The sequence below is a fragment of the Podarcis tiliguerta genome, assembly GCF_965153285.1.
Source record: "Podarcis tiliguerta genome assembly, chromosome: Z".
Classification (NCBI taxonomy): domain Eukaryota; kingdom Metazoa; phylum Chordata; class Lepidosauria; order Squamata; family Lacertidae; genus Podarcis; species Podarcis tiliguerta.
In genome coordinates, this window is record NC_139553.1 from 28,732,648 (window position 1) to 28,747,232 (window position 14,585).

Genomic DNA, 14,585 nt, shown 5'->3' on the forward strand with positions numbered 1-14,585 from the left:
AGTGAGTTTCAGAGCTGAGTGGTTGTTAGACTACAGCTCCTGGCATCCTTGACCGTAGGCCATACTGGCTGGGACTGACCGGAGGTCAGCAACATCTGATGAAGGGTTGCAGGTTGGTCTGCTTGGATTGCCAGCAGCTCTCCAGGGTCTAGGGCAGAGGTCCCTTTCCCAGCACTGCCCATACACCAGACCATTTTCCTATCAACTTGTTGCCATATACAGAGTATTTTAATCTTCATGTGTGCCAGGCTATTACTCTGCACTTTCCTCAAGCTGGGATTGTGGCCATTGCTTCCTTCCTTGCATGTTATAAGCAGGTACTGGGGGAGGAGGTGTGGATGGATGGAAAGAAAGATCACTCTGTTTCCAGTTCATGCCGCTCTGCACATCAGTGGTAGAACATCTGTTTTGCATTCAGAAGGTCCCAAGTTCAACCCCTGGTTTCTCCATGTAAGCCTGGAAAAAACTCCTATCTGAACTCATGGAGAGCTGTTGCCAGTCAGTATAGACAAGATGGACCAATGGTCTGACTCAGTATAAGGCAGCTTCCCATGTTCCAGTGTCCTGTTTCTGCATTAAAGGGTGGTTGCAAATAAATAACTCTGGAGAGAAATTCATATTTAAATGCCTACTTCTAAATGCCTTTTCTCTCAAAACACTGCATTAAAAATGTACTTTGATACGTGTTTTGAGTTGAGAACTGTGCTGCAGTGTTTGGCAAAGTACAAATGCCAATAGACAGCTATGTTGCAACCCACACATGAGTCCCAGAGGTACAAATCAGATTGGTTTGTGCTTAAATTGAGAAAGATCGAATGCCTCAAGCATCCCTTCCGTGTGAAATGTTGGGGAGAGAACACAGTTTAGATGTAGATAATATGTCTTGTATGCGGATGAGCCAAGGTTCAATCCTGCAGTTAAAAGGAACAAGCAGCTTATTATTTTGTTAGCAGGTGTCATGAGCCCCATGCCCTCTGGACACTTCAGTAGAAGTAACCTGAGTTTTCGAAAAAATACACAGAGCTGAAGAAGGATTGTGAAGGGGTGTTGCTTTTCCAGCTTCCTCCTTCAGCTCTGTGTACTCCTCAAGGGAATAGAAGGCATACATACCACTTCATGATGCGGGGAAAGGAATTCCAGAGGCTTTGTGGGCACCAGAGGAGAACTTCCAAGCATAGCATCACACCCACAGGAGCTACACTTGGAGACTCACAGGTGCTCAACAACTCTAACTTGGTACAAAGTACCTTCCTGTGCAATCTTTAAAGAAAACCTGTTTCAGTAGCAAGGCTGCATATACACACCATGCATATACAGGCTAAACCACAGAGACTAGGGCTTAATCAGAAGGTCGGCGGTTCGAATCCCCACGACGGGGTGAGCTCCCATTGCTCGGTCCCTGTTCCTGCCAACCTAGCAGTTGAAAGCACGTCAAAGTGCAAGTAGATAAATAGGTACCGCTCTGGCGGGAAGGTAAACGGCATTTCCGTGCGCTGCTCTGGTTCGCCAGAAGCGGCTTAGTCATGCTGGCCACATGACCCGGAAGCTGTATGCTTACTGGCTCCCTCAGCCAATAAAGCGAGATGAGCACCGCAGCCCCTGAGCCAGCCACGACTGGACCTAATGGTCAGGGGTCACTTTACCTTTATTTCCCCCAAAGAACCCTGGGAACTGTACTTTAATAAATGGTGTAGTTCCTGCAGGATTCTGTAGGGGGAAAGAATACACTTTAAATGTAATCTAAAGGGATATGTGCAGAAAGACAAGAGTCTCTCTGTGTCTTACAAGGCATGCTGCAGCAGTAGAACGGAACTCGCTCTCTCCTTCCAGCTTTAATGTCCATTTTGAAGGTCAGTAACTGGTTGTCCTCTTACCTCATATAAAGCATCTTTATAATATTCTGTTTCTCTCTTCCCCACCCACTGTAGCAACAATGACAAACACCCCACCACAGTCAATGACTCGGACAGTCTCAATCTAGATGTGGTGGATGATATCCAGAAGATATTGGAAAGGAACCTGTACAAAACAAGGAGAACCGTGAGCTTTTTTTCTTTAGTTGATAGCAATAGCTGTGTAAACAAAAATGTGGCTGGGTCTGTCTGAGCCACCAATGCTAATTTCCTACAATTGCCTTAAAGTGACATTCATTTCCCCCCAATGTTGCATTGTTTGAGGGTACTGTGAGAACTTAATGGCGGTTCAGATAATGCGACCATAGGCTAATGACGCCACGGCTGCTGCTGCTCACTTCAGCTCAGTGGTGGTTAGTGCCCATTGGGACTGGTAGGGGAGAATTCAGGGAGGCCAACAGTAGGTGGCACCAGAGCCATGGATAGGTGGAGCCAAGGAATTCTAGTTTGCTCCCCATCCTCCTCCCTGCTGAATTATCCAAGGTTAATACTGAGACCTAGGAGGAGAAAGGGGTCACAGGTAGTGTTGTCACCCCCTGGAGAGGTTGTAAGTAAGAAGGCAGACAGGTGGGGACTGGTAGAGGGCAAACTAAGGTTTTGGTGGGAGTGCTCCATTCACACTAATGAACCAGCATCTACTGCTGCCACTATCACAAGCACAGTTGTTGTCCACTGTGGTGCACCAGAATAGAATCATAGATCTGGAAGGGACCACAAGAGTCATTTAGTCCAAACCCCTGCAATGCAGGAATCTTTTGGAACCTCCCTTGGAAGTGACTTGCAGAAAAGTGTCTCTGAAAATAGCCTAAGGGTCCTGACAGCCATGCCTTGAACTTCTTGGAGAGGTAAAGCAGGATATAAATATAAAATATAATAAATGAACCAATCTACAATGGACAGATGAGTTGGCTCCCCTGGGTAAAGAAGAAAGAAAGAAGCGTTAGCAATTAACATGTCTTGCTTGCATTGTGAATTACCAGGTGCCAGCATACAACAGGCACACTCTGCCTGGAGAAACAGAACCAGTGGAGCAAGCAAAGGAGATCTTGATCCTCAGACACAAGAGCTGGCAGATCCACATGAACAGAAGTGACTCGGACCGTTTGAGCAAAGAGGTACAAGCCAGGGTGGGCACTGGGGGGGGGGTGGAGCATTGAAACAGATGCAAATTAAGTAAGCTTTAAGGGACGTGGGTGGCGCTGTGGGTTAAACCACAGAGCCCAGGACTTGCCGATCAGATGGTCGGTGGTTCAAATCCCCATGACAGGGTGAGCTCCTGTTTCTCGGTCCCTGCTTCTGCCAACCTAGCAGTTCAAAAGCACGTCAAAGTGCAAGTAGATAAATAGGTATCGCTCTGGCGGGAAGGTAAACGGCGTTTCCATGCTCTGCTCTGGTTTGCCAGAAGCGGCTTAGTCATGCTGGCCGCATGACCCAGAAGCTGTATGCCAGCTCCCTCGGCCAATAAAGCGCCGTAACCCCAGAGTTGGCCACGACTGGACCTAATAGTCAGGGGTCCCTTTACCTTTTTTTAAGTAAGCTTTTACTCCAGTTACAGTTCTCAGTCTTCCTGACCTTATGGCAGGGGTGGGGGAACCGTTTTCATCCTGGAGGCCACATGTCCTGATGGATAACCTTACAGGGGCTGCATGGCAGTGGTGCACAGTGCCAGAGGTAAAAGTAGCTAGAGTAGCAAGTGTTCGTCTTTCCTTTGTACATTGCAGCTATGCAAAAGTCAAGAGGTTTCTGCCTGTACTCCATCCTCCACACAGGCAAGCTAAAGCCATTGTTGCAGTTCAGGGACACATTTGAGCTTAGCAAAGGCACTTATGGAGGACGTGGAGAAGGGCCATTGAGGGGTGCAGACTGGGGGTAGGTAGTATAGACTGGGAAGAGTCCTGAGGACCATAGAGAGACACAGGCATAAAGCTCTCCAGCAGAGATTTAAAATAGTAGTAACAAAAACATGCGGCAAAGTAAAGTGACTCCTAAAGCATCCCCTTAAAAGTTTTCTTTCCAAAGTTTCCCTCTTTCATAGGAAAAAACCACAGGTAAGTTAAAAAAAACAGTTTACTTACAAACTTCTCAAAAGTTCCGTTTAATATGCTTCAGAAAATTGCACAGGCAGTAAAACTTGGCTTAGTTGCAAAGTGGTGACAGTTCCTTATTATTGGTATAGGAACCCAAGAGTGGCTTGTGTGAGCCTTGCGGCAAACCAGCACAAACCACCTCACCAGTAGTCTGCAGTCATACAAACCAGACACAGGTTTATTCATTTGATGACAAGTCTCAGGAGAGTGTAGCACAATATTTCGGTGTGGCTAACTCTCCATGATAAATCTTCAGTGACAACCAGGCCTTTTCACATGGGGTGCTAGTCTTCTTCTTACCACAAGATGGAGCCATTACAATTATTATGTTTACAAGAAGACTGAAAACACACAGAAAGAGTCTTGGGAAAACCATAGGGAAATAATTGTAAATTGTGAACTATTAAACATAATGGTTAGGAGGGTCATGTGTAGTTTAAAAAAAAAAGTTGGAAGAATGAAATGAAATATCTTATTTTGGTTTGTGTTTGTGAATTATTTGCTGTGAATTATTGTGAAGTTGTTATCTTGGTCATTTCTTGTTGTACTGTGATTTTAAATTATTGTAAGCTGTCCTGCATGGTGCATGGACACAGAACAGATAAAGAAACAAAACTTATTTTATATAAAAAAATTAAAAGGACTGGCCAACCTATAAAAATGTGTGTGTGGACTTAAGCTTAAGGGGGTGGACAGACTTGGTGAAACTACTACATTTTATGGGACCCCTTAAACTTGATTGACTTTGGAAAGAACCAAGGCTTTGGGACATCTGCTTTGCATGCAGGGGGTCTGAAATTCAGTCTCCGGCACCTTCTGGTTGGGCTGGGAGAGACCCTCTTTCTGAAATTGTGGGGGGCTACTGCCTAGGGGCGCGGGTGGCGCTGTGGGTTAAACCACAGAGCCTAGGACTTGCTGATCAGAAGGTCGGCGGTTCGAATCCCTGCAACGGGGTGAGCTCCCGTTGCTCGGTCCCTGCTGCTGCCAACTTAGCAGTTCGAAAGCACATCAAAGTGCAAGTAGATAAATAGGTACCACTCCGGCGGGAAGGTAAACGGCATTTCTGTGCGCTGCTCTGGTTCACCAGAAGCAGCTTAGTCATGCTGGCCACATGACCCGGAAGCTGTACGCCGGCTCCCTCGGCCAATAAAGCGAGATGAGCATTGCAACTCCAGAGTCGGCCACGACTGGACCTAATGGTCAGGAGTCCCTTTACCTTACTGCCAGTCAGTGTGGACAGTACTGAGCTAGATGGACCAATGTCCTGTGTTCCTTGTACACCAGAGTCATGTTCAAAAGACAGATAGACAGACAGAATTAAAGAACAGGGTGCTTCTGTGCACATTTTGAGTCTGGGAATTTGCTGTCGGAGTCTGAAGGGAACTTGCACTCCTTTCTGTCACGCCTACTCCCAGTTACATCAAGTCTTCTAAATTTCACATGTCCCCTCCATACATCATTTTTATTTTATTTTATACATCAATCTCTGAGTGGTGGGAGATTTCAGGGGTTCCAGGCATTTAACCAGTGTTCGGCTTCCTCGGAATGAGAGACAGCAGAGACCGCCTTGTCTTCAGGATATATGGCCTATTGACACATATATGCAATGAGCATCTATGTAACCTGCTGGAGGGGCTCACAGCATTAACACTCCAATAAGGAGTGTTCTTCCATAGCCACAGCCTTGAATTGGAACACGAATCAAGCATCTCTCTCCCTCTCAGGTTTCTGTCTGCCTTCTGCTTCTAGTCCAGCTCTCTCTCACACACTTGAACTCCCACCTTTTTCCTTCTAACTACCTACCAGTTTCCTGCCAGCCTAGCAGTCCAAAAGCACATCAAAGTGCAAGTAGATAAATAGGTACCGCTCCGGTGGGAAGGTAAACGGTGTTTCCGTGCGCTGCTCTGGTTTACCAGAAGCGGCTTAGTCATGCTGGCCACATGACCTGGAAGCTATACGCCGGCTTCCTCGGCCAATAAAGCGAGATGAGCGCCGCAACCCCAGAGTCGGTCACGACTGGACCTAATGGTCAGGGGTCTCTTTACCTTTACCTTACCTACCAGTTGAGGAAGGCCCCCCCATTTGACCAGAGACACAGAGCCAGTTCCTTTGTTACCCTATCAACCCATACTTTAAGTCATTACCAAGAAGCCGGTCTGGCTATTCCAACAATTTAATCCTTGCTGGATCCAGGAATTAGGAGAGTCTCAGGCATGCAGTCTACCCTCCCCCGCCCCCAAACTCACAAATAGTACATTCATGATTATTTGTGCTCACGGTGCACTTGGAGCAGTTATGCATTCAGTACTGTACTGTTTTCACCTGCAAAAGTTGTTTTGTGGGGTGCACAGACTACTTTGTTCCTATTTAGTGTAAGTCTCATAACTTCCTGCTGAAATACTGTTAACTTTTTATACAGTGGTACCTCGGCGTGCGAACAGGATCCATTATGGAGCCCCGTTCGCATCCAGAAGCAAATGTAACTAGCGATGGCATGCCTGCGCATGCACGTGTCGCTTTTTGCTACTTCTGCGCATGCGCGTGACGTCATTTTAAGCATCTGCGCATGCGCAAGCGGTGAAACCCGGAAGTAACGCGCTCCATTACTTCTGGGTTGCTGTGGAGCGCAACTCGACCGCACTCAACATGAAGCATATTCAAACCAAGGTATGACTGTACTGCAAATTTTCCATTTATTTATTTTTTGTCCCACTTTGGTTGTGCTGTCGTGCAAGAGTGCCTTTCCAAACAACACTAATGTTCTCACTTTGGGAAGCATTGCAGAACAACCTCTGTTTTTTTCCTAGAAAAACGTTCAGGGGTACTCTCATTTTGACTCAAATAAAAAACCATCATTTTATAGTTCAGATTGGGAAAAATAAATACTGTAAATGGACAAAAGTACAAAGATACACAAAATGTTTAGGGGTACGTGCACCCCTGCGTCCTCCCAGAAAAAAGCACAGAAAACAACCAATAAAGGCCTATGGGAAGGCTTATACCAGGCCTTAAACCCTTGGTTCATCTAGTTCAGTATTGTCCACACTGACTGGTAGTAGCTCTCCAGGGCTTCAGGCAGGGAACCATTCTCAGCTCTACCTGGAGATGTTAGGGATGCAGAGCAGGTGTTCCACCACTGAACAAAGGCTTCATGTTTCTTTTTTTCCTACTAGGAAAAAATATATATTAAGCACCATATAGGTAACTCTATTCCCCCTCCCCAGGAAATTTTGCAGAAGCCGTGTGGTCTTTAGGTCAGGAAAATGACAGAAAACAATCTCTCTCCCACTGCCACTTCTTTGACCAACACCAGAGTCTCTCTCCTCCTTTAAATTACCGTATATCTATAGAAAACCCTCAACAACAGTAAAGCCCAGGAGATCTAATGACTCACCTTCTGCATTATATCTGCTTTTGGGTCCTAAGTTGAATAATTCATTTTTTTTATTGCTAAAACTATTATCACCACACAAAACCAATTCCATCTATACATACAAATTTAATGAAATCATACAAATAACATAGGACAGGTTTATTTGATATCCTATTTCTGATATTCAGAGGAGACTGCTTCTGCTTAGGTTACCAAAGTGGCAGGGTCCATGAACAAAAGGGAGGCATCAGCAGGACTGTAGTAACTCCAGGTGAAGGACATAAAAAGGTACAGTGGTGCCCCGCAAGACGAATGCCTCGCAAGACGGAAAACCCGCTAGACGAAAGGGTTTTCCGTTTTGGAGGTGCTTCACAGGACGAATTTGCAATGGGCTTGTTTCGCAAGACGAAAATGTCTTGCGATTCCTGGGGGTTTTTTTCTGCTCCCCACCCCCCTTTTCTAAGGCACTAAGCTGCTAATAGCCTTTTAGCACCTAATCCGCTAATCCCTTAAGCCTTTAATAGCCACTAATAGCCGCTAAACCGCTAATAGCGCTAATCCGCTAATGGGCTTGCTTCGCAAGACAAAAAAACCGCTAGACGAAGAGACTCGTGGAACGGATTCTTTTCGTCTTGCGAGGCACCACTGTATCTAGGAAGAAGAAGGGGTATGGAACCCAAGTACATATCCTCCAAGTGTCCCGATTTTCCAGCGACAGTCCCGGAATTATGAAAGCAATCCCTGCTTCTGATTTGATCCTGGAATGCCCCTATTTCCTTTTGCCACTGAGCTTGAAGATAAGGATGAGACAGTGGAGTAATGTGTGCGTTGTTGCTGTTTTTAAAAAGAATCACATAATCAAGCAAATAGTTTGCAGGTCATTAACTATGTCAAACTGCATCAAATGAATCCAAATGCTAGAAATCCCCAACATTGCAAACCAGTTGCTTTAAAAAAAATAATCCAACAAATATATTCCACCATAAACTTCAGGTTTGATTATTTTGCCCATTGAAAACACCGAGGCATAGGAAGGTCCCCTTACACTAAATCAGACTACTGGTCCATCTAGTATTGTCAACTCTGTAGGGTTTCAGCTCTGCTCGCAGATGCAAGGGATGGAACTTGTGTGCACAACAATGGTTCTATCACTGAGCTATGGCTGTTTCTCAGTAGATATACACTGAATATATGAAGCTGCTTTTTTGGGTCCCACCAGTGGCCCTCTAGCTTTGTATTGTCTATGCTGACTAGTAGTGACTCTCCAAGGTTTTGGGCAGGGATCTCTCACAGTCCTGCTAGGAGATGCCGGGGATTGAAAATAGCACCTTTTGCATGCAAAACATGTGCTCTACCACTGAGCTATGGTCCTTCCTCAAACTGGAGCTTAAAGAAAGAAGGGGGAGAATGACCAATTCTTGAACATCCTTTCTACCCTTGATGACCTTTTCAGCTTGAAGAGACACACGCACATGCACATGCACACATATACCCAGTGAGAGTGTGCTGTTCAGAAACAATCAAAATAGGATTTGGAAGGCTTATGCCCTGCATGGTGCCTTGCATGTGTTTTATTTTTTGCAATTGTATCTCCATAAAAGTCCTTTTGGGACCTCATTTGGATGACCTTCTCAGGAGTCATTCAACTTCTGTACAACCATGAATCCCATTGTTATTACAATTGCAGAGACATTGAAAAACAATGGGCAAAGAGCACAGGGTCCCTTCTTACAAGTGAAAAGAAACAAAAGCAACATGGGAAAAAAATGAATTGGGAAGTATCCAGACTTATTTGGCAGCCCTTACTCTGGGGCCTAGCTGCCAGATCACACGTCCATCAGAGGCTTACACTCTGCTTTAGAAACATAGCAGGCATATTCAGGCTTTCAATGTGGGAACAATAGTTCTTGAGGAATGCAGATTAGTGCTTTAGCAAAAGGACATGGCAGGAGTCTCTTGACTAGCAAGCCCTCCACCGGCTTCTCGTCACAGAGCCAAGGAACACCTCTGCAAAGACAGGCCAAGTTTCTGTTCGATTTTGTGTGGATTGGCAAATCTGCTGCTTTCCAGATTAGGTTGGACAACTGTGTCCAAGGTAGATTGGACTTTGTGCATCATCTTAAAAAATGTATGATCTGTAAACATCACTCCTCGTAAACTGTGAGCCTTATGTATTTTTAGAAGTCTTTTTCTTATCTTGGCGAAAAAGGAAAATAAATGGAAACAGGCTGGGTGGGAGAGTAACAGATGGCTGTTTGTATGATCCAACTTAATGGTAATCTTCAGGCAAATGTAGAATCCTGGGAGTTGGAAGGGGCCTCCAGATGTTTCTTGGACTTTGCTCCCATCAGCCCTATGGAGAGACACAGGTTCCCCATCCTTGCCATAGATAATCAAGCTCCCCAGCTTATCAGAAGCTGGAATCTCATTCAAAGCCATCCATGTGTACCCTTACTTCCAGCCATGGATGTATTTGGCTACTGTATTTCACTGTTTACGATGTGCCTTTGGAAACACACTGAAACTTCAGTGCATACCTCTGCTAAGATTCTGAATGGGGCAAAGTGTTTGGATGCTGTACCCATGTTGTCATGCCTGACACATTGGCAGAGGCATACATAGGGTCCCTTGCACCCTTGGCAAGAAGCTGTATTGGCATTACCTCCCCGCCCCCCATCACCTTTGTGTCACGTTTGATCTTGTCACAATGGCAGCAGTTCGTTGCCACACATTTTTGCCATACACTGCCTAGTCTGATAGCTGATTTTTGTGTGTGTCCCCCTTGGCCTGTGTCTCCAGCAGGGGCTGGTTTTTCTAACCCCTAGGTATGCCTCTGCACATTGGCTTTTGGTCCAATGCAGGTTCAGGGACTGAGGTGATTTTCTAGAGTTCTAAAATGTGTGAGGTGCCAGCCTCCATGGGAACAACAGGCTCACTCCTGAGACAGTCCGTGTGTCATGCATTGAAATTAATAATGGTAAATTTATTGTTGTGGACACCCATCTGTCTCGAGAGACAACAGAGTATGCCTCTGGGGGTGACGTCAAACTGCTGTGTTAGCAGCGCCAAAGTGACTTCCCTGGGGTGCACACACATTTAATACATCTAGAAGAGTTTTAACATCACCAGGAAAAGCAATATCAGCAGAATAAAACAATATACACATAAAGCATATAAAACAAGCAATAAAAAACCAATGTTTTAAAGCCTGCAACAGTAAGTCCCCAGCGTACATTTCAATTAAAAGGTGTTTGGATTTTTAAAAAGGGGTTTCTTCATGCAAATACAGACCTTCCAAGGACCCCTATTTTCCAAGGACAGTCCTGGATTTACAGAAACCATCCTGGTTTCCTGATTTGATCCCAGAATGTCCTGCTTTTCCTTCAGACGTCCCTATTTTCATCAGAGAAATGTGGAGGGTATGGAGATGTGAGGCCCCCAAGCCAAGGAGATAAGTAACTATACAACCTTTAGAAGACATCTGAAGGCAGCCCTGTACAGTGGCACCTCGGGTTACATACGCTTCAGGTTACAGACTCCGCTAACCCGGAAATAGTGCTTCAGGTTAAGAACTTTGCTTCAGGATGAGAACAGAAATTGTGCTCCGGCGGCGCGGCAGCAGCAGGAGGCCCCATTAGCTAAAGTGGTGCTTCAGGTGAAGAACAGTTTCAGGTTAAGTACGGACCTCCAGAACGAATTAAATACTTAACCTGAGGTACCACTGTATAGGATTTTTTTTAATGTTTCATGGGTGGTGTATGATGATGATGATGGAATAGGATGTCCCTATTTTCATTGGAGAAATGTTGAAGGGTATGCAAATATGTGCTCTTTCATATTGCTGGCATGTTCCCTTGGAGTCTTCTGTGGAGCATGCTTAACAGGAAGGCGTGAAACTGTATAGGTAGATGCACAACAGACCCATTTAAGCATATTACACTGGGGATGTGGAACCTGTGGCCCTTCAGATGTTGCCGAACTACACTCCCACCATCCCTTATTATTGGTCACACCGGTTGGGACTGGTGGGAAATGGAGTCCCATAACACAGGACGAGCTTATCCATATTCAGCTTATTCTCTTAAACTTTGAATGTTTTTTCCAATGTTCAGTTCCAATAATTTTGGGTCTATTATTTCTAAATGGTTAAAGGATCAGACTGTGAATTATGTTCTTTCTTCATTGCAGAAAGATGATTCTTATTCATCAGAAGGGGCTGATGGGACTAACCCCAAACCCAAGTTGTGCAGGTCCCTTACTGGTAAGTTGGGCCTTATTATCCTAACACTGGTCCAGTTTGAGTTCCACATGTTTTCTGAGTGAGAAGATTTCAGATTCATTGATAGGCCTCGATGCTGACCCTGACCCTTCTCCTAGCCACCAGATGCTTTTTGGTAAGTGACAGGAAAATCATTCTTGCTGAAAATGAAAAAGGGCAGTTGCTGGAAACTTCAGGTGGGAAGAGTGCTGTTGTTGCTTGGGTCTTACTTATGGGTTTCCCAGAGGCATCTTGTTGGAGGCTGTGTGAGCTAGATCCACCTTCTTGATCCAGCAGGCCCTTCTCAGGTTCTTATGTTCAGATGCTGGTGTGTGAGTTTGGCAATGCAATGGTGTTTTGATGTTGTCTCACCTCCTTTGACTAATAAAAGTATAATTGCAACAGGTTTTTATACATGTGTATGTAATGGTTTTGTACTACTACTTAGAAGCCTACTTTGGCATTAAGTAGTAGTAGTAGTGCGGGACGCGGGTGGCACTGTGGGTTAAACCACAGAGCCTAGGACTTGCCGATCAGAAGGTCGGCAGTTCGAATCCCCATGACGGGGTGAGCTCCCGTTGCTCGGTCCCTGCTCCTGCGAACCTAGCAGTTCGAAAGCACATCAAAGTGCAAGTAGATAAATAGGTACCGCTCCAGCGGGAAGGTAAAGGGTGTTTCCGTGTGCAGCTCTTGTTCGCCAGAAGCGGCTTAGTCATGCTGGCCACATGACCTGAAAGCTGTACGCCGGCTCCCTCGGCCAGTAAAGCGAGATGAGTGCCGCAACCCCAGAGTCGGTTACGACTGGACCTAATGGTCAGCAGTCCCTTTACCTTTTACCTTAGTAGTAGTAGTAGTAGTAGTAGTAGTAATGTTTCTAATCAGGCACATATCTTTCCTTCTTTCCTACAGCCAGGCATTCTAGAAAAGCCCCGAGTGTGAAATCAAACAGATCAAAGTCAGTTGGTTTTATTATACCTCTGCAGCCAAGTACTTCCCGCTGGGTTAATGACGAAGAAACTGGGAAAAGGCCAATTTCAGAAGAGAAGTAACACCATGTCTTGGCTTCCCCCCTGCACTCCTTTTGTACCTGTATTCTTTTCCTGACTTTGTAGAAAACAATAGAAAGTGCTTGAAATGCACTCCTGTGTTATCACATTTCCTCTTTCAGTACATTGGAACTGGTTTGTGATTATGTTAAACACTGTATTTATTTAATTAATTTTATTTAGGCAATGCATATACTGATTAATTACAGTCATCTCTATGCAATGTACAAAGAGTGCAATACATTGGTGGGAGGTGTGGATCAGCTAAAGCTATAAAATCAGTTAAGATGCCTGCTGGAATAAAGAAAGTTTTCAGGAGGTCCTGGAAGCTCAACAGAGATGGGGCCTGTCTCAAATGGAAGGCAGCTCCATAAAATAAAAGAAGCATGTTCAAACTTATACAGTTTCATGAGGAATTCTCAAAAATCTTAAAAAGAATCCATATGATCATTTTATTTTATTTAACAACATTTAAGATTACAGACTAGGGGTGCGGGTGGCGCTATGGGTTAAACCACAGAGCCTAGGACTTGCTGAGCAGAAGGTCGGCGGTTCGAATCCCCACGACGGGGTGAGCTCCCCTTGTTCAGTCCCTGCTCCTGCCAACCTAGCAGTTCGAAAGCATGTCAAAGTGCAAGTAGATAAATAGGTACCGCTCCGGCGGGAAGGTAAACAGTGTTTCCGTGCGCTGTTCTAGTTCGCCAGAAGCGGTTGGCCACATGACCCAGAAGCTGTACGCCGGCTCCCTTGGCCAATAAAGCGAAATGAGCGCCGCAACCCCAGAGTCAGCCACGACTGGACCTAATGGTCAGGGGTCCCCTTTACCTTTACCTTTAAGATTACAGATTAAGATAGACACCAATTTTACATGTCTGAGTAGCCTAGCAGAAAGATAAAATATTTTAGCAGGCACCTCTCCAAAAACTACAGCAAAGAACTCCTGGCTAATTTCAACGGGCTATTTATTTTTTTGTTTACCAACCTTTACCAGTCATACAACATGAGTGAATTTTACAGTGATTGCTTGAGACAGTACATTCAGGAAAAAGAAACCGTGTGGCACAACCCTTTCAGAACAACACACTTTCAGAAGCAGGGGGTAGGTTGGTGGGTCTCCTGCCACAAAAGAGCTCTGTGTTGCAACCCTATGCACGTCTACTTGGAAGTACCTTCTGTTGAGTTCAGTTGGCCTCATTGTCACAGGTGTATGCATAAGGATTGAACCTGGAATCTAGTGTTTTAGTTGCCTATGCCCAGGGAGCTTTCTATGAGATGGAGCAATAAAACGTGTGATCACACCTCTTGCTTTCTAGAATGGCCAGAAAATGGCAGAACCGTCTCTGCTCCTTTTCCTGAGCATATAGACTGGCTCTTACAGGCCAGATTCTTTGGAAAAGAGCATTTTAGCAGTGCACTATCTTGACGGCAGCAACCATTTAATGTAAACTCGCTTTAAATGAAAAATATATATTAAACATTTCTGTATTTTGTCTGTCTATCTCGCTATCTTATCAGAAATAAAAATGCAGTGTGTGTGTAAGAGAGAAGGTTTGCATATATGTGGAGTACAATAGTGTTGTCATAATATTTTTACTGTCACTACAATTACTTTCATGACTATTATTCCTTCTGATTAAGATACTTTGTGTGGGTGTGGGTGTGTCTATACACCATCCTATTATATTGCTGAGTCCACTGAAGCTGTAAATCAGGAATGGGGAACCTGCGGTCCTCCAGAGTTCATCAGATTCCAGCTCCCATCAACCCCAGCGAGCACAGGAAATGGCCAGAGATGAGAGGAGCTGTAGTCCACCTAGGGAGGGCCACAGGTTCCCTATCTCAGCTGTAGATGATGACCTGTGGGCTGGATGATACTATGGATAGATTCACAACTTGGTAGAGCAACCA

At 45.0% G+C, this 14,585-nt stretch overlaps 1 protein-coding gene across 1 annotated transcript in view; it reads left to right on the plus strand.

The window, feature by feature from the left end:
* The window catches only part of LOC310669496 (sodium/hydrogen exchanger 2-like), a 33,462-nt gene extending 20,229 nt beyond the window's left edge, over positions 1–13,233 (plus strand). Inside the window, exons 9-12 of the mRNA XM_083423685.1 lie at positions 1,929–2,040; positions 2,894–3,028; positions 11,562–11,634; positions 12,541–13,233. Coding sequence (XP_083279811.1) covers positions 1,929–2,040; positions 2,894–3,028; positions 11,562–11,634; positions 12,541–12,680 — 460 coding nt within the window. The 3' untranslated portion in view covers positions 12,681–13,233. The remainder of the gene's footprint in view (positions 1–1,928; positions 2,041–2,893; positions 3,029–11,561; positions 11,635–12,540) is intronic.
* The last annotated feature ends 1,352 nt before the right edge of the window (positions 13,234–14,585 follow it).